At 49.8% G+C, this 18,932-nt stretch overlaps 1 protein-coding gene and 1 pseudogene across 5 annotated transcripts in view; both read right to left on the bottom strand.

Annotated features, from left to right (window-relative positions):
* The window catches only part of BDKRB2 (bradykinin receptor B2), a 40,481-nt gene that overhangs the window by 6,312 nt on the left and 15,237 nt on the right, over nt 1-18,932 (bottom strand). For 3 of the 5 annotated variants that reach the window (XR_001709318.3, XM_522944.7, XM_063793115.1), the window contains exon 2: nt 496-608. Coding sequence is in view for 2 of the 5 variants with exons in the window: in XM_522944.7 (XP_522944.1) it covers nt 496-569 (74 nt within the window). In the remaining 3 variants the exon portion in view is untranslated. The remainder of the gene's footprint in view (nt 1-495; nt 609-18,932) is intronic. The other 2 variants (XR_010151027.1, XM_009428414.5) reach the window with 1 other exon arrangement.
* LOC741634 (CDC28 protein kinase regulatory subunit 1B pseudogene) lies at nt 14,061-14,607 on the bottom strand (annotated as a pseudogene).

Raw genomic sequence — 18,932 nt, 5'->3', positions numbered from 1 at the left:
TTGTTTCTTGCAAATGCTGTCCCCAAGAACAGATCTCCCCATCCTCTGCTTCTACTCTGGCTCAGGTCCTCCTCCCCCTCCCCTTAAATTCTCTCTTTAGGGTGTTCTGATCTCCCACCAAATGTCAGCCATGTGTTGGAAATATTTTGTCTCCAAGGCAATCTGGCACATTGCTGTCTGATCCACTGGCTATTTACTTTAATGTTTACCTCTCTTCCCTTCACTTCCAAGTTCATCTGGGATAGATCACATATGACAGCCAGGAATGTGCCCTGCTCCTCCCTGAGCCCCTCTTCCTCTAGTTCCACAGAACATTCCCTCTGCTCCCAACAGGCCTACAGGGACTTGGACACCTGAGAGGTTTTGTCTTTGGGCTTAACATCACTGGTTCCTTCAACTGTTGTCCGGGGCATGAGAGTTGAGCTTTCCAGGGAGTCCTCCAGGGTGTCTGCCCACCTCCCCTAACTAGTGAACTGAGGAATCCCTTTGACTCACCTGAAAGAGGCCGTGGTGGGCACGGAGTCCTCACGAACAGACAGAAACATTGGTATCTTCCAGGGAGAGAACATTTGGACTCAGAGTGGGATGTGAGTGAGGCCACACCTGGGCTGAACAGAGAAGAAAAGATGGTTAGATGGCACAGGGGCTGGGGACTGCAAAATACACGCATTCTCCAGCAGGGAGGAGAAATGGAGACTGCTGAGTCCCTGACTCAATGGACGTTTGTGAAGTGCTCCCACACAGCGGTGCTAGGGATACAATGGCTAGGAGCTGACAGTCTACTGGAGAAGCCAGACATTGCTCAGTCACTTAATAACTGCAAACTGACCTAAGTACAGTGAAAAATCAAGCAAAAGGTCCTGTGAGAGCATAGAACATGGGGTCCCAAACGCACCTGTGAGGGCGAGTGGATTATTGATGAGAACACTGAGGGTGAGCAGAACTAAACAGGGTGGAGGGATGATGGTGCAGGAGGATATCTCAGTCAGGAAGGCGCTTGGTGTGAATATGGATTAGGCCCTGGCTGCTGCTCAGGAAGTCAGGATTGCAGTGGGGGTAGAGTGGAAGCAAGGACCAGTTAGCCCATTAGCTTCGACCTGGGATGATGGAGACTGAGAGACTGGATTCCAGAGGAGTTTAGAGGGTAAACCTGACATGCCTAGTGCTTGATTGGACATGGATGGTGTGAGGACAGGGGCGAGGCAGGTGTCATGGCTTCCATCTCCTGCAAAGGCAGAGATGGGGGGCTGATTTAGAGGAGAAAGGTCATGTGTTTAGACTGGAACTATTAAAGGCTGGAACTGTTAAAGGGGAGGTTCTTTGGAGAATTCCAGGCAGGTGGGGATGGGGATGGCTGTTGGGTCCAGCAGGGTCTGGAGCTCAGAGGAGAGGTCTGGACTGGAGCACTGTGATGGAGACAGGGTCTTGAGGGACTTTGAACCTAATAAGGGAGACAGACACATCTGAGTATTTCCAGTCCCTTGGGCTGGTTACCAATACAAGGTGCTGTCAAGTTCTCAGCCCAGGGCCTCCTCTGTGCCCCTAGTTGAAAGGGCCTTTTTGCCCAAGGGGCTTCCATTGACGACCCTTGTCTCTACCCCTCTTCAAGTTTCACATCACTCCCATCCAGGGAGGGAGGCATGGGCTCTGTGCTTGCCTCACAGAGGAGGAAACAAGGCGCAGATGGGTGGGGGTGACTTGTCTCAGTCCCATGGCTAGAGGTGGGGCTTAATCCCCCCTCTTTCCATTCCAGACTTCACACTCTCTCCAGGATACCAAGTGACCCCTGTCTAGGAAGGGTGTGGAAAGCTGTGGTCTATGCATGTGCATGTGTGTGAGTGCAGGTGTGTGTGTGTGTGCATGTGTGGGTATGTGGGTGTGTGTGTGTGCATGAATGTAGCCACGGATCTGCCACATCCCAGCTTTCAGCCACGCTGCAACACCCGGCACCTGGGTTTCCAGAAGCCCAGCAACCCTAATTCAGTTGGGAGGTGGAGATCAGGGAATTCAAACACATTAAAACAAAAAGCTGAGTTGGTAAACAGGAAATGAAGTGGGAGGTAATTAACACCCGGAAAAGGTTTGCAGGAACCCCTAAGCACAGCTGGGATCAGGGTTTGGAACTTGCAAAGGATGCAACGAGCAGCACAGTCCTTCTGATCCTTCAAGGCAGGGAGTTTTCAGAGGGAAAGGAAGACCTAGGAGCTTTCCTCTCTGAGAGGCCCTCCTGGGCTCATAGAAAGAAAATTCAACAGTGGTGAGAGATCATGTGTTTGAAGCGTAATTTTTTTTTTTTTTTTTTTTGAGACGGAGTCTCGCTCTGTCGCCCAGGCTGGAGTACAATGGCGTAATCTTGGCTCACTGCAACCTCTGCCTCCTGGGTTCAAGCGATTCTCCTGTCTCAGCCTCCTGAGTAGCTGGGATCACAGGTGCCTGCCACCATGCCTGGCTAATTTTTGTATTTTTGGTAGAGATGAGGTTTTGCCATGTTGGCCAGGTTGGTCTCGAACTCCTGACCTCAAACAATCCACCCGCCTCGGCCTCCCAAAGTGTTGGGATTACAGATGTGAGCCACTGCACCCGGCTTAAAGCATTCATTTTTAAAAGCATTTAACAAATTATTGACGGTCTATCATGTGCTGGTGATTCAGAGGGGAAGAATGAAGACCAGCCTCCCCTGTCCTCTTGGGGCTCACTCGGGCTGAACTGTCCAGCTGAGAAACCTCAGCCTGCATGTACAGCTTCCATTTCTACACGACAGTGACCGCCGCACAGATAATTCAGGTCCTCACAGCTCAGTCATGGGGGACGTGTCCAGCGTTTCCTCGCTGACCTCCATTATGGGTCTGTTGTGCATCTACCTGGCTGGGTGTCCCCAGATCTGGCCACATCAGCCCAGCTGGATCCTAATTGCTTGCTAGTGGCTGTAAACATTGCTCTCATTTTCAAAACAAAGTTGAGGGCTTTCCCTCTCAACTTTCTCCCGAAGTCCAGAGGGCAGGCGGGTTAAGGAACTGGGAGAATTTGGGAGTCTGAAGTCTACTGAGTTGTTTTCTCCATCTGCTCTAGAGGCGTGCCCTGGGTGAGGATCCCTGTCAGGGAGCTGCTGTGTCCTGCTCCAGGTCACCTCCTGGCTTCTCCTCTGTGGCCCCTGCTCGGGAGCCCTGACGGGTACCATGGGGCTCTTTGCCTTCCGGCTTCTCTTTGGGTTTGGACAGTGGGAGCCCCAGCAGGAGCCTGAGGGAGGGTGAGAGGGAGGATGGGGTGTTGTTGGCTCCTCTCTTGGGGGCCTTTATGCTGGCCAGGCCTGGAGCAGAGTTCACTGCTTTTATCAGGGGCCTGATTGCGAGGGGGGAAGGAGGTAGGGAGGGTGCTGAGGCTTTGCCGCACCAGGCCTGAGGCACCCAGGGTGCTGCCTGCTCTTCGCAGAACCCCAATATGCTGCCTACAGCACTGTAAAGAAACGCTTCATTAACATCCTCTTCCTATTACCCAATTGGAATGTGCCCTCTTTTTTTTTACTGAGACCCTGATGAACGCATCCTGGGAATATAAAGTCAGGCGGGGAGGGGGTGCTCCAGGTGGGCCGTTGTCTGTGGGATCTCCATCTCTCTGGACCACAGTTTCCTTGTCTACAGAGCTAGGAGGGTGGACTCATGCCCCTCACAGACGCTGATCCTCAGAGCTGGGGACAGGCGATGACTCTGTTCCTGGGTTTTTCCCCTGATTTTTTAAACAGATGCCGTAGAGGGAACATCCAACATTCTGATTCACTCATTCTCTCTCTCCCTCAGAATTCTATCCAAGAAGACTTACTGTAAAAACACTTCTTCATTTACTCACACAGACACCGTGGGCCTGGCGCTGTTAGGAATCAATTCCACTTGAGCCTTGGAGACAGCCTGTTTTGTTTTCCCAGGAATCCACACCTTAGGGCCTTTGAAGCAGTGGCCTCCACGAAATACATAGTGTCACTGTCTCAAGGGCCAAGTGTGCCTCATGTGGGGCCCGAGACCTTGTAGCCAATGATGGGGTTCAGGGCATGCTACCCCAAAATGTGGCAGCTTCGCAAGTTGAATATTTTAAGTGGAAAGAATCCAAGAAACAGCAGGCGCAGAAGGACTATGTGATTGTTCCCTGAAGCAGGACACCAGACTCCACAGCCAGAGGAAAGGGGCACCGTCCACTCCGAGCACTGGGGACACTGAGAGGAGCCCCGACAGGCCTTGCTGTTTCCCCAGTTCTCTGTACTTCGCTCGTGCCCCCTGGTCCCACCACAGCCCCACGATTCTCCACTCTTCATCACATCTAATGGAAACACTCAGGCCGGGCACAGTGGTTCATGCCTGTGACCCCAGCACTTTGGGAGGCTGAGGCAGGCGGATCGCTTGAGCCCAGGAGTGGGAGACCAGCCTGGCCAACACAGCCGAGACTGTGTCTACAAAGAGTACAAAAAAATTAGGTGGGCGTGGTGGCACACACCTGTAGTCCTGGTCCTAACTACCTGGGAGGCTGAGGTGGGAGGATCAGCTGAGCCCAGGGAGATCGAGGCTGCAGTGAGCCGTATCGCACCACTGCACTCCAGCCTGGGCGATAGAGTGAGACTCTGTCTCAAAAAAATAAAAAGGCACTCAGGCTTAATCACTTCATTTCCTTTTGAAGGTTCCCATGTCACATTAAACTTACATTAAATTAATTTGTTCACTTTTCTCTTGTTCATCTGTTTTTTGTTTCAGGGCCCCCAACCAAGAACTCGGAAGTGGAGAAGGAAAAGATATTTTTCCTTCGGATGTCAACTTGTGTCCCGTATTTTCTGACTGCATGTTAGAGCTGGGAAGCATTTCCCAGCAAGGGAAGTAGTTTGGCTGGTAAATAACCTTGAATTGAATAATCTAGTCATTCCTCCTGATTAGGCCAACAAGAACGTCTCAGCGTGGTGTCCGTGCGTCTTCAACGCCTTTCTATGTGCGTAATCTCCTTTTTCAACAGACTGAGCAGGTTCAGAGCCTTGGCTGGTCCCCGAATCTACCCAGGCTTTAATAGCATTGTTTACATTCTATTGCTTTTATTTTGTACAGTTATCATCTTTTTTATGATAAATGATACTCATTTTCCATTTAAATTGGTGACATGAAGTTGCAGTTCAAAAGTAAGTCACTACTAAAGAAATGGTTGTACAGGTGACATGGATATGGCAAAAACTGTGAACGTGAATGTAAATGGCTAAGTGTGGGAAACCCAGCCGGAAAGCCTCTAGCTGGAAACGTGCATTACGGACGGGAAGCCAGCCTGGCGGTTAGGCCGATGGGCTCTGGAAGCTGACTGTGAATTGAGTCCTCCTCTCTAGAGCTCGTTATTTAACCTCATTGCACCTCAGTTTTTTCAACTATACAGTGGGGATTGGTATTTTAAACAGCCCCATCTCCTAGGGTGCTGTGTGGAGTAGACGAGTCCGTGTGTGTCAGATGCATGGAGCACGTGGTCAATGTGTTCGAGAACATAAGCTGTTCTTCCTGCACCAGCCCAGGAGGCCCGTCTGCTTTAGCTACACCAGGGGCTGTGGGGTGTCAGGGATTCCCTTCCACCTGGCCAGATCTCCTGCTCACAGGCCAGCTGAGGTTGCCAGTCATTCATTACACAGCTGGATGGAGAGATGGGGGATTTTGCTGGGACGCCACCAGTCTGTCCATCCAGGAGAGCTCTTGAGACAGCTGGGCTCCATCCTTAGTCAGAGGGCGGCTGTTCTCCCTCTCCCTCTGCATCTCCTATCTCCTCTCAGTGGCAGCTGAGCACATGGTGTGCGTGCATGCGTGCATAAAGTGCATGTGCATCTGTCCCACCATATTCGCTGTACTTGGAGAGGAGGACCCTGCCTTGCTCATCTTCCCACCCTGCATCACGCCTGCAGCTGAGTTTTGCACATCCCAAACTCTTGAACAATATTCGCTCTGTAAATAAGTGAAATCCTTCAGACCACCCAGCAAGTCGATGTCAAGGCCAGAGCTAGAAAGAACCAAGATCTCCTGAATCCTTTCCCTGACACCTCCCCAGAATAAATGTTTTCCTCTAAAAGCTGATTGACGTGGTTACTGAGTCTGGATGCTGTTTTTAGGGCAGTCACGAAGGTAAGCCTCAGGCCACAGCAGGCAGGGGGTGGCGGAAGGGGGTGATGGCGCCTCATAAACCATATGAGCCTCAACAGCCGGAGCTGCGTGGCCCTCAGCAGGGTTTCCAAGAGTCCCTTTTCTTTTCTTCCCTGAAAAGAAGGCCAAAGCTGTCTGTAGGGGGAGGACGGGGTTCTGGGAAGTGACCTCCATTCTCAGAACTCCCAAAGAGAATTGAGTCAGAAGATTTGATTCAATCCCAGACATATACATGTGAGTCCTTCCAGCATTTGGACACTTTATGGGCCTGGAATGTTCTGGAAACACTTTCAGTGGGGACAGGAGGGAGCCTGGAGAAGCAGACCCCCTCATCCATCCTGCTTTCTGCAAGGGAGGAGGAGGCCTGCCGGCCTGGCTTTGCTCGCCCTTGGATACCCCGGAACTTACTTTATTCTTGGCTTTTTTTCCTGTTCACTGTGGTTAGATTATTCTGCTCAGTGTGTTTCGTTTCTTTCCCCAAACTGGGTTTTTCAGTTTTAATAAATAAGCAATTTCATTTGACATCCTAATGCCACTCATTCCCCTTAAAAAAAAAATAACATCTCTCTCTTTAAAAAAATAAATAAATAAATAACTAGGCTGGGTGCTGTGGCTCATGCCTGTAATCCCAGCACTTTGGGAGGCCAAGGCAGGTGGATCACCTGAGGTCAGAAGTTCAAGACAAGCCTGGCCAACATGGTGAAACCTCACTTCTACAAAAATACAAAAATTAGCTGGGCATGATGGTGGGTGCCTATAATCCCAGCTACTTGGGGGGCTGAGGCAGGAGAATCGCTTGAACCGGGAGGCAGAGGTTGCAGCGAGCTGAGATCCCACCGTTGCACTCCAACCTAGGTGACGGAGCGAGACTCCATCTAAAAAAAAAAAAAAACAAAAAACGACAGCAAAGAGCATTTAAAACTAATATTAAGCCCCGTCTCTACTAAAAATATAAAAATTAGCTGGGTGTGTTGGCGGGCGCCTATAATCCCAGCTACTCGGCGGGCTGAGGCGGGAGAATCACTTGAACCCAGGAGGCAGAGGTTGCAGTGAGCCGAGATTGCACCGTTGCACTCCAGCCTGGGCGACAGAGCGAGACTCCGTCTCAAAAAAATAAAAATAAAAGAATAACTACATGAAAGAGCATTTAAAACTAATGGGAAAATCTCCCAGAGTTCCATCCCTGGGCACAGCTGTTTATGTATGCCACATCCAACTGTGTTCTGTCACCGTGGTTTTACATGAAACCTCCTGTCATGGGAATGTATCCGTGTTGCTCCATCATGGCTGTAGTAACGACGCCTTCAAAAAAGGCATTGCATTTGTTTATTTTTGTTTACTAAACCATTCCTTTATTCCAATCCTTTTTAATTTTTTTTTTTTTTTTTTTGAGACGGAGTCTCGCTCTGTAGCCCAGGCTGGAGTGCAGTGGCATGATCTCGGCTCACTGCAAGATCTGCCTCCCGGGTTCACACCTTCTCCTGCCTCAGCCTCCCGAGTAGTTGGTACTACAGACGCCCGCCACCACGCCTGGCTAATTTTTTTTTTTTTTTGTATTTTTAGTAGAGACAGGGTTTCACCGTGTTAGCCAGGATGGTCTTGATCTCCTGACCTCATGATCCGCCCGCCTCGGCCTCCCAAAGTGCTGGGATTACAGGCGTGAGCCACCAATCCTTTTTAATTTAATTTAATTTTCAATTTAATTTAATTTAAATAGTGCCACAGCCACGTTGCTGTACTCCCTGATCTCCAAAGACCTCTTCTACAATCCGCCCTAGGAGCCTTTGCTGGGTCTGCCCCCTGCCCGGGTGCCCTGCCTGATTCTGCTCTGTCACTAACCCTCCGTGGCCGCCTCTAGGTGCTCTGCTGCGGTGAGTCTGTGGGTCCACCTGGCTGGATGACAGGCCCCAGTTATTCCATTTCAAGCTAATCTTGGTGTCGGGGTGAAGCAGTTTGTCTGTGTGGTGACAGCCCACAGCCAGCTGGCTTTCACTAAGGAAGCTTGTCCTCAACTCCCGGCATGGGCCTGAGTCAATCAGCTGAAAGGACTTAGAGCAGATCTGAGGTTTCCTGGAAGAAGAAGAAATTCGGCTTGCGGGCAGGAGCTTCGGTCCAAGGCTGAGTGTTCTGGCATTCCCAAGTGACTTCTGACTTGCCTAGTCATCCCTACAATCACATAAGCCAATTCCTTGCAATACATCTCTTAATCTGTGTCTCCTATTGGTTCTGTTTCTCTGACTGATATCCCCCTGCAAGCAGGAGGTTCTCTTCCACCTCTACCCGCCTCCTGCTTCTATAACATTTATTATAGGGTATAGCTATAAGAGTTGCTTGTGTTATTTCATTTCTCTGTCAAGTGCCTGACACATAGTAGGTGTTTAATAAATGGTTGTTGACTGACTGATAGAGGGCAGGGTGTGATCCTTATTTCTCCTCTTCTCCCCAGCAGACATAATTGCTGGGTGGAGGCAAAAGGAAATGGAGCTCACAGTGTGCCCCGCCTGTTCCAGCCTCAACACTGCACTGAGTGGCTGATGTGTTGCTATTCCCATGTTCCAGATGGGAAAGCAGAGTCAGCGAGGCAACCTGAGACAGTTCAGGTCACCCTGCTCATCAGAGGCAGGGCCAGGATTCAAGCCTGGGTCTGCCTGAGGCCAAGTGTCAAGTCATTTCTCTGGCTCTGGATTGGCTCCCACCCAGTGAGGTTCTTGGTGCAGGTGATATGGACAGGAGGCAGGGAAATACTGGGTAGAGGAGGACAGTTCTCTGGCAAAAGCCCCACCCACAAGCCTGGGCCCACGGCCCTAAATGAGAACTTCACATTCCTGTTTTCCCACCTGAGTGTTGCTTTTGCCAAAACCACCCTGGCCCACCATGCCCCCCATCCTATACCCATAAAAACCCCAAACTCCACTGGCAGAGGAGCAGAGCAGCATGGCAGAGAAGGAGAGAAGAGAAGAAGTGTCTGAATGTGGAAGAGGCAGCTGGACAGTTGGAGAAGAGTTCAGCCATCTGGAAGAGTACCTTCCCACTCCATCCCCTTTCCAGCTCCCCACCCCACTAAGAGCCACCTCCATCACTCAATAAAACCTCTGCATTCACCATCCTTCAAGTCCGTGTGACCTGATTCTTCCTGGATGCCAGACAAGGACCCAGGTACCAAGAGGGCGGGGTGTAAAAGGCTGTCACCCTCACTGTCCACTGAGTTGGTTAACACTTAGCCATCAGTGGATGGCAACTGCTAAAAGAGCATTAATTGTAACACATCCCTAGACGGTACTGTAGGGCCAGAGCCCAAAAGCGCTTGCCCCGGCCCCAGCACCCACTTGCTTGCATGCTTCCCCTCACACAAGGGATTTGAGCAAGTGAGCCACACCCCTGTCACCGCAAGTCCCAAGAAGGGGTCCAGGGAACTCTCCCTTCTCCCAGGGCAGGCCCCAAGGAATAGTGAGGGATTGAGCAGGTTCACAGGACTGGCTGTCTTGGAGGGGATGCTGTGGCTTATAGCCCTCCAGGGAACAAGCCCTGTGCAGGGGGCAGCTTGGACCTGGGCTCAGCTGGCCACAGGAGTCGGGGGCTGCTGGAAAGTCAGCAGCATAGGTCAGCAAAATTGGCAGCCACCCCGTGTCTCTTCTCTCCCCCAGGGCTCTGATGGGTGTTCCGTCCCTGAGACAATTTGATGACGCAGAGTTTCCCATCTCCAGAAATCTGTCTCGCAATCTTGCCAGTCACCTTTGATTTGGGGCTTGAGCCGAGTTTGGCCAGCAGGCTACAGAGGAGTAGCCACAGTGTGCATGCATGTGTGTGCATTTGTGTGTGTGCGTGCATTGTGTGTGTGTGCACACGTGTGTGTGCACGTGTGTTTGTGTTGGTGTGTGTATATGTGCGTGTGTGTTTGTGTGTGCATGCATGTGTTTGTGCACATACGTGTGCGTTTGTGTGTGTGCACGTGTGTGTACACGTGGGCGTGCATACATGAATGTTGGAAGAGCATGGGTCAAGTGCCTGGAGATGTCCCCAGGGGGTTGGAACTACACAAGTCTTGTGGTTTCATGACTGAGGCCCACTCCCTATCAGAAGCCCAGCTCCCACTCTTTACCTTGGACAAGTGGCTTAACTCCTCAGGGCCTCAGTTTCTTCATGTGTCAAATGAGGATAATAACAGCACCTACTTTGTGGGGTTAATGTGAGCACAAAGTACATTAATGATTGCAAAGCCCTTAAACAATACTTCACATGCTTCAAACACTCCAGAAATGCCAGTGTTTCCTTTCCCTTTGTGTGACATCCGGTTTCCATCACAATTTTACTGGAGGAAAGACTCCTGGTAGTTAAGAAGAAAATGCCCAACCTACCCCACTGTGTCTTTTGCAGAGGGGAAAACTGAGGCCTCGAGAGGTGAAACGATGTCTACAGCCACATGGCAAGGCAATGCCAGCCTGGAGCAAGAGCCCGGGCTTTGCCTGTCTCTTGCTGGAGTGGCTTTTAGGGGTTTGACCCAGGTTAGAGGGACTCAGGTTCTGGGGCCAGGGCTGTAGCCCTCTCGGACAATGCCCGAGGGGCTCTCTGACTTGAGCATAGGGTTATTAGACTGGACATATTCCTCCCTCCATCTTTCTTCCGCCATTGGAATTCTTGCCAAATTAACCTTACAGAATCCTGGAGTATTAGTGTGGGAAGGGCTCTTGGAAATTATTTCATGAGAATCCCTCATGCTACAGAGATGGGCATGGAGGCCCAGAGACAGAGGGTGGGCATTCTACCAGGACACACAGCCAGTTTGGCTGAACCTAGTTCCTAGGATCTTGGTATTCAGCCACTTTGTAATTTTTTTTTTTTTTTTTTTTTGAGACCAAGTCTTACTTTTGTTGCCCAGGCTGGAGTGCAATGGCACGATCTTGGCTCACTGCAACCTCTGCCTCCCAGGTTCAAGCAATTCTCCTGCCTCAGCCTCCCAGGTAGCTGGGATTACAGGCATGTACCACTACGCCCAGCTAATTTTGTATTTTTAGTAGAGACGGGGGTTTCTCCATGTTGGTCAGGCTGGTCTCGAACTCCCAACCTCAGGTAATCCGCCCGCCTCAGCCTCCCAAAGTGCTGGGATTACAGGCGTGAGTCACCGCGCCTAGCCTGCCACTTTGCTTTTTAAAATCGTCCTACAGTGCTCCATTGCAGGTGGAAGACACAGCAGTGTGCTAATATTGTCTGATTGTCAAAACCAAGACCTCATACCCCAGGCCGAAGCAGAGGGGTAGTGGGGGTGGAGAGTGGGGAGCTTACATCAAACCTTAAGAGCAATGGCCTTTGCGTGGTGGTCATGATGTCCTCATTCCACTTTCCTGCATGCCATTCATGTATACCAGGAAAAAATAGAAACCCTCACCAGAGAGCAAAACCAAAAACCACATAGAAAGGAAGGCTGCAGGTCTGGAAGAGGGTGTGTTTCCCAGAAAAGCAATTCCTAAGGAACAGCTCAGGCTGGGAAGTGAGCCGTAGCTGGGTGTGTCCAGGAAGGCTGTTTCTCCCGCAGCCTCTCCAGCCCCCTGGTGGTCTCTGGTGTCCTGGGGATGGCACAGGCCCTGCTAGGGTGGGAGCGGAGGGCGGTGGGCGGGGTCTCTGCCTAACCAGTTACTGGCCCTGCTCCTCCACCACGTGCAAGCCTGGGCTGTGACCTTCTTCTCACCCAGCTGGGTATACAAAACAAGGAGGAGGAGACACAGTCAACAGAGAACCCTAACTGATTGGTCACAGAGAAAAAGGATTCCTGAACTGGTTTGGGCCCTGCCCAGCAAGCAGGCCAGAGGAGCCGGGGAGAGCACTGAGCTGGGACAGGTGGAGTTTTATCCCTATCTGCACAGGGTAGCATCTGGGGTCTAAGGGCTTCCCACAACATACCCTAGGTGCTGAAGGGACCTATACTATTGCCCTTTCAGCTCCTGGGAGTCGCTTTCCTGCCCCTTTCATCCCTTCCTTCCTTCATTTTACTCTACTTAGTGTGACATGGCAGCACAGGCACAGACATGGTGGGCAGGGCAAAAAAAAAATTAGGATATCAAGTGACATCTTAGTGCCACCCTACAAGGGCCACCTCCAATCTCACCTCCTCTAAGAAGCCTTCCCTGATTTCTCAGCCAGCCGAGATCCCTAGTCTGAGACTCTATAGCAAAGAGGTGGAAGGAGTATTGTCTAGGGGTCGTAGGCCCAGGACCAGGTGTGCCCTTGGGTAAATGCCTTGGCATCTCTGAGCTTTAATTTCCTCATTGGGAGAATGAGGGGATGTAATAGATGATTCGGGAGACCTTTGTACAACCATAATGTCCTTAAAGAGGGGGATGCAGTGAACTCCCCATCCTGAGAGGCATGCAAGCAGAGGCAATGGGATCAGCACACTGAGTCTGCAGAGGTTCAGCTCCTCACCCATTGGCATCCAACGGCTCTTCTGGAGATGGGAGGAACAAATCTGTCTTAGCAAGTTCCCCTTCACTGGGTGTGGCACAAAGGAGGCTGCTCCCTGCCTTGCTCCCTGTGGCTTCTGAAGATCCTGGGTCCTGGCCCTGACCTGTCAGTCCTGCTCACAGTCTCGCCCATCTCAAAGCCTCACCCTAGCCATGTGACCTTTGTCTTCTATCCAATTCCGCTCAGGAGGTGGAGCCCCTTGGAATTGAGGGAGTCAACCTTCAGAATTCCAGAGTTCCTGGTTCTGCCAATGTTACGCCTTTTCTAGAAAGGAGCAGGAGAAAAGCATGTTCCTTAGAGCTGATCTGCAGGGAAACGGGCCCAGAATCTCTCAGGACTGGAGAAGCAGAGAAGACAAGAAATGTTGAGCCCTGAGCCCGAGGCAAGAACATTCAGGTCATGCCTGAACTCAGAAGTCAGATGAACTCGGGACATGTCTTGGCTTTGCCTCCACTGACTGGATGACCTAGGGCAGGTGACTTAACCTCTTGGTAAATAAGGATAACCTCCCTGGAACAAGGCACTGGGAGCACCGTGACAATGTGCAAAGTGCCTGCAACATATCTTCATTTCATTTATATTGTTTCCACATTTTTAAGCACATTACAGAGAAACCCCTGCAATGTAGGACTAATATTATCATCCCCATTTTGCAGATGAGCAAACAGAGGCACAGCTAGCAAGACTAGAGTTGAGATTTGAACATAAGCAGTCTGGGCCAGAACCTCAGGTGGAGATGATGGTTCTTTTTTTTGCTTTTTAACTTTTTATTATGGAAAATTTGGAATATACCCACAAGTAGATAGACTAGCATAATGAAACTCCACATACTTCACCCAGCTTCAGTAATTACCAACTCGCAGCCAATCTTTTTCTCTATGCCCAAACCTACCCTACCCCTCCTGTAATATTTGCAGTAAATCCTGCATGCCTGTCATTTCATCTGTAAATATTTCACTATTCTTCTCTAAAAGCTAAGGACTCTTATTTCAGAAAGCATAACTAGACAACCATTATCACATCTCGAAGAGACTGACAATAATTCCTTAATGGCATCAACTATCCAGGAAGTATTACAACTTTCAATCATATGAATTTCACTCTACTTTCTTCACAGCTGGTTTTCTTGAATCAGAATGCAAATGACTTTACACATTGGGTTGTTTGATAGGTCTTTTAAGTTTCTTTTCACCTACAGCCTTCCCTGCTATTTCTTTTTTTTTTTTAGATTATAAAAACTTCCTCGTTAATCAAGGCTTTTAACATGAACAGATTTCTTGAATAAAATGGAAAGTTTCCAGTACGCTGAAACATAAATCCACAAGTCACCTTATATACAACACCAGGCAGGAAAAAACAAAAACAGCAGGTTTACATGATCCCTGTAACAGCCATGGTCTCAAACTCAGATGCTTCCTCCATCTGCCAAGTGTGTTCTGGATACAGAGCACATTGTGCCTTCTAGGGTCACACTCAGCTGAGGCCGTGGGTCCACAGAGCACTCATCTGGCTGGGCTACGGTGGTGGTGGCTCTACTCAAGAAGCAAAGCAGTTACCAGCACATTCAAACAGTGTATTGAACATCTTTTAAATATCAAAGTGAGAAACAAGAAGGCAACATAATAATGTTGTCAGAAAGATGTTAGGAAGTAAGGACAGCTGTGTAAAGCTTGAGTCTGAAAAGTAGCTCGCCAGCTTCATTTCTTTGGCTTCTTGGGTGGTGGGCGCCGGAACAGCAAGATGTGAGGTTCTGATTCATGGATCATATAATGGACCCATCCCTGACTCTGCTGAATGCCAAGATTCCTCCATTCAGATTCAGACATCAAATGGGTTTTAGGGACCAGCTTGGCTATGTCCTTGGGCAGCATGACATGTCGATACTCAAACTCGTCGTCGTCGTATCTGTCCGAATAGTGAATTTGTTTGTGTGACATGATCGCTCAGTTTGCTAGCCTTCAGCCCTGCGCCGCCAACCTCCAAGCAACTCCCAACAGCACACCCTGCCTTGCTATTTCTTACTGTCTTTTCTTCCAACTTCCAGTTGTTTGTTCTACAGAATTTTCCATAGCCTAGAGCGGTCGGTGATGCCCAATAGAACTATAAAGTTAGCCACAGAAGTAACTTCAAATTTTCTAGTAGCCACATTAAAAAAAGTAAAAAGACACAGGTGAAATCAATTTTGGTTATATATGAGATATAATCAAATATATCCAAAACATTATTTTAATACGTAATCAATACAAAAAGTCGTTATTTTATATTATTATTTTTTCCTGCTAACTCTTCAAAATCTAGTGTGTATTTACACTTAGCATACCAGTTTGAAGCAGCCACCTTTCAAGTGCTTGGTGACTGCATGTGGCTGGTCACTGCCATATTGGAGAGTGTGCAGCTCTGGAGTTTGACCATTGATTGCATTCTTCTCACAACCTGTGATATCGTGATATATTAGGAAATACATATTTGGTCTTTGACACCAGTTCCTGACACGGAGCTCCTAACTCCCTTGACATTTCTAGATGATAGGCGCATCTTTTGTGACTCTAATGAGGTGACTCTTGGTGGTGGCTGGATAGGCTCAGGATGGGGGCTGTCATCAGAATGACCAGGCCATGATATGAAGCTTGGAACTTTCACCCCACATCCTCCAGGAAGGGAAGAGGGGCTGGAGATTGAATTTATTATCCATCATGCCTATATGATGAAGCCTCCATCAGAATCCCTAAAAGACAGGATTGGGAGAGCTTCCGAGTTGGTGAACACAGGGAGGTGCTGAGGTGGTGGTGCCCCCAGAGACAGCACCGAAGCTCCAGGCCCCTGCCCCACGTGTGGGTCTGTGCCTCTCTTCCACCTGGCTGTGGCTGAGTGGTGTCTTTTATTATAAGTCAGTAATGTAAGTAAATGTTTCCCTGATGCTGTGAGCCATCCTAGCAAATTACTGAACCTGTGGAGGGGGTTGTGGGAACCCTGCCTTACAGCTGGTTGGTCAGAAGTGCAGGCCACTTGAGACTTGCGATGGGTTCTGAAGTGGCAGCAGTCTTGTGGGACTGAGCTCTTATCCTGTGCTGCCTCCGGGCAGATAATGTCAGAATTGAATGGAATTGTAAGACAATTTCTGAGGAAATAAACCCACACATTTAATCACAGTGGCATCGAAAGGATTGAGTGGGAAACTGTTTTCACTACACAGAGCCCTCAACCCCTATGACCCACTCAATCGTCCTTAATCCTTCCTCTCTCTCCTCTCCAGTGACCTTGGCCCCTTCTTTCTAGAGTCAGGCTTTCTGTCTCTCCCAATGTCCTTTGTCCTTACCCAGCCTCTTCCTTGCTGCTCTGAACACCAGGACGCTCTGGTTCCCCACAAGCCCCCTTGCACCAACCACTCAAGCACCTCTAGCAAATCTTCCTCCTCCAGGAAGCCTTTCCAGACAGCTGACTCTCCCCGGCAACCCCTCCCAAATAAACTCAGAACTCTGTCCTCCGGGTGTCTACTCAACCACACTGGTCCCAAGGTCCCAGTGTAAATATTGTGAATGTCTGTTGACGTCTCCTGAGTCCTCACATACCCTACTTGAGCGAGGGGCTAGGACTGTGCCCACATTGGTGGTCTACAGCCAGCAGGGCTCCAGACAGGACACCCACCATGAATAGCATCAGGACAATGCTGATGACGACAACGAAGCTGACGAGCTTGCACCAGCATTTACAGAGCATTTCCCTGTTTACATTGCACTCATTCAACAAATTTATGAGTGCTTACTCTGGGCCAGCAACCAGGGAATAATAATAGCTTCAGTTTTTGGAGGCTTACTATGAATGCCAAGCAATGTTCTAAGCACTTTCCATGAAACAATTCATGTAATCCACACCCATTTTAGATGCAGGCACTGGTACTATCCCAATTTTATAAAAATTGGAGGAATAGAGCAGTGAGGTGACTTGTCCAGAGTCACACAGCTGGTGATGGGTGGAGTTGGGATTTGAACCCCGGCACCTCACTGCATTATCTCTCTTTATAGGGGGATATAGTGGTGAAGGACAGATGGTGCCTGTCCTCAGGGGTCTCCCAGGTGGTGGGAAGTGTGCCCAAGATGGGGACAGGAGGTGTGGGAGGCTTCGTGGGGGAGATGATGACCTGAGGCCATGGCTGTGTCCATGCACTCCAGGTAGCCTCAGTTGCATCCCTCTCATATACGCTCTCAAGTATAGATCTCATCTTGGCTTTTGTGCCAGGATGCCTGGACATGGTCAAAGGTGGGGGGCAGTTGGCAAAATCTGGAAGCAGGAAGCGAGGGGGCTGAGGCACCAGACCAGAGGCACGATGGAGGCCTCAGCCAGGTCTGGGGAGATGGAGGAAAAGGGATGGATTCCAGAGAGGGCCTTAAAGGGGGTGGGGAGGGAGGGGCAGAGGAGGTGGCCCTCGGAGTCTCATGTTGGTACCTCCAGATCTGCAGGATCTCAGCCAATGACCCCAACTCCTTAGAAAACGGACAAAAAGACCTTGATGATCTCATTTGTTCCCAAGCCTCCACTTCTCCCAAAGTAAAGATCTGTCAGCTTCCTTGTATTTTTGCTTTTTGTAATTGATTTAAAACACTTCAGGGTCTATGTGTCATGGTGTGGATAAGCTCGTGCCTAGGAAACCTTCTCCTGAGCTGCTTGAGGGACAAACTCATGCCTCTTTCACCTTTGAGACCCCTGGCATAGTGTAGAGTCCTGATAGACACTTTTAAAAATAAATACCCCCGGCATTTCCTCTGACTTGCCCAGGACCACACAACTCTCAGGGGAGGGGTGGGGGCTGGGACCTGGTACTTGGGCTCCTGCTGCTCTGCCCTATGCCCTTGGGGACTTCTGGACAAGGGTGCGCTTCCCTGGGCTGACAGAGGAGACAGAGGTAGTGATGTGCTGGTAAGTGGTTAACAACGGGCTTTCTGGAAAAAAATGCCCTAACCGTAGCATTTGCAAATTTCTATGGTATAAACACTCTCGCAGTGACCAATTTCAAGTCCAATGTCACAATGGCTCACTGCAATTGGCTCTAGGCCTGGTCGGCCAGAAAGTTCCCTGGACCACCTCCCTCTCCTGCTCCATAAAGGGCAGGAGCTCTTCCAACTCCTTCCAACTCCTACTCTCCTTCAGAACCTGCTTGATGTCACCTTCTCTAGGAGACCCTCCCAGGCACCGTAGAGACACCCCAGCCCCAGTGCTCCTATATGGCTGTCAGCACACTTTATGGAAACAGCACACTTAACTTTCTGTCTTCCCTCCACTGTGTCCCCACCTCTTAGCACTGGGCCTGGCCTATGACAGGGGCTCAGGAAATATTTGTTGAAAGGACAAGTAATGATGCTGATGCTGATATTGACAGCAAATGCCTATATCATCTGCAATGTGCCCGTTCTAGTCTCTCTTTTTTTTTTTTTGCTACAGTTAGGGCATTTTTTTCCAGAGAGCCCGTTGTTAACCATTTACCAGCACACCATCGCCTCTGTCTCCTCTGTCAGCCCAGAGAAGCCCACCCTTCTCCAGAAGTCCCCAAGGTCATAGGGCAGAGCAGCAGGAGCCCAAGTGCCAGGTCCCGGTCCCCACCCCTCCCCTGTGAGCTGTGCAGCCCTGGGCAAGTCAGAGGAAACACCGGGGATATTTATTTTTCTCATAAGAGAAAACCCCATTTCTCTTAAGGGGTTTTTGGTTCTTGTTTTTTGAGGCAGAGTCTCGCTCTGTCACCGAGGCTGGAGTGCAATGGCGCAATCTTGGCTCACTGCATCTTCCGCCTCCTGGGTTCAAGCGATTCTCCTGCCTCAGCCTTCTGAGTAGCTGGGATTACAGGAGCATGCTACCACGCCCTGCTAATTTTTGTATTTTTAGTAGAGACAGGGTCTTGCCATGTTGATCAGGCTGGTCTTGAACTCCTAGGCTCAAGTGATCCCTGCCTCAGCCTCCCAAAGCGCTGTGATTATAGGCGTGAGCCACCGTGCCCGGCCGTGCCAGCTCTGTTCAAAGCACTTCACAGATATTAACTCATTTAATCCCCACAACACTCTAGATGGGTTTTTTCTGTTTTGGTTTGTTTGTTTGTTTTTTTTGAAATGGGGTCTCACTCTGTCACCCAGACTGGAGTGCAGTGGCGTGATCTTGGCTCACTGCAACCTCCATCCCCTGGGTTCAAGCAATTCTCCTGCCTCAGCCTTCCTAGTAGCTGGGATTACAGGCATGAGCTACCATACCTGGCGAATATTTTGTATTTTTAGTAGAGATGGGGTTTCACCATGTTGGCCAGGCTGGTCTCGAACTCTTGACCTCAAGTGATCTGCCTGCCTTGGACTC

Source organism: Pan troglodytes, chromosome 15, assembly GCF_028858775.2.
Source record: "Pan troglodytes isolate AG18354 chromosome 15, NHGRI_mPanTro3-v2.0_pri, whole genome shotgun sequence".
Taxonomy (NCBI): Eukaryota; Metazoa; Chordata; class Mammalia; order Primates; family Hominidae; genus Pan; species Pan troglodytes.
Note: the sequence above shows the minus strand (reverse complement) of the source record. Positions and strands in the feature narration are given on the sequence as shown.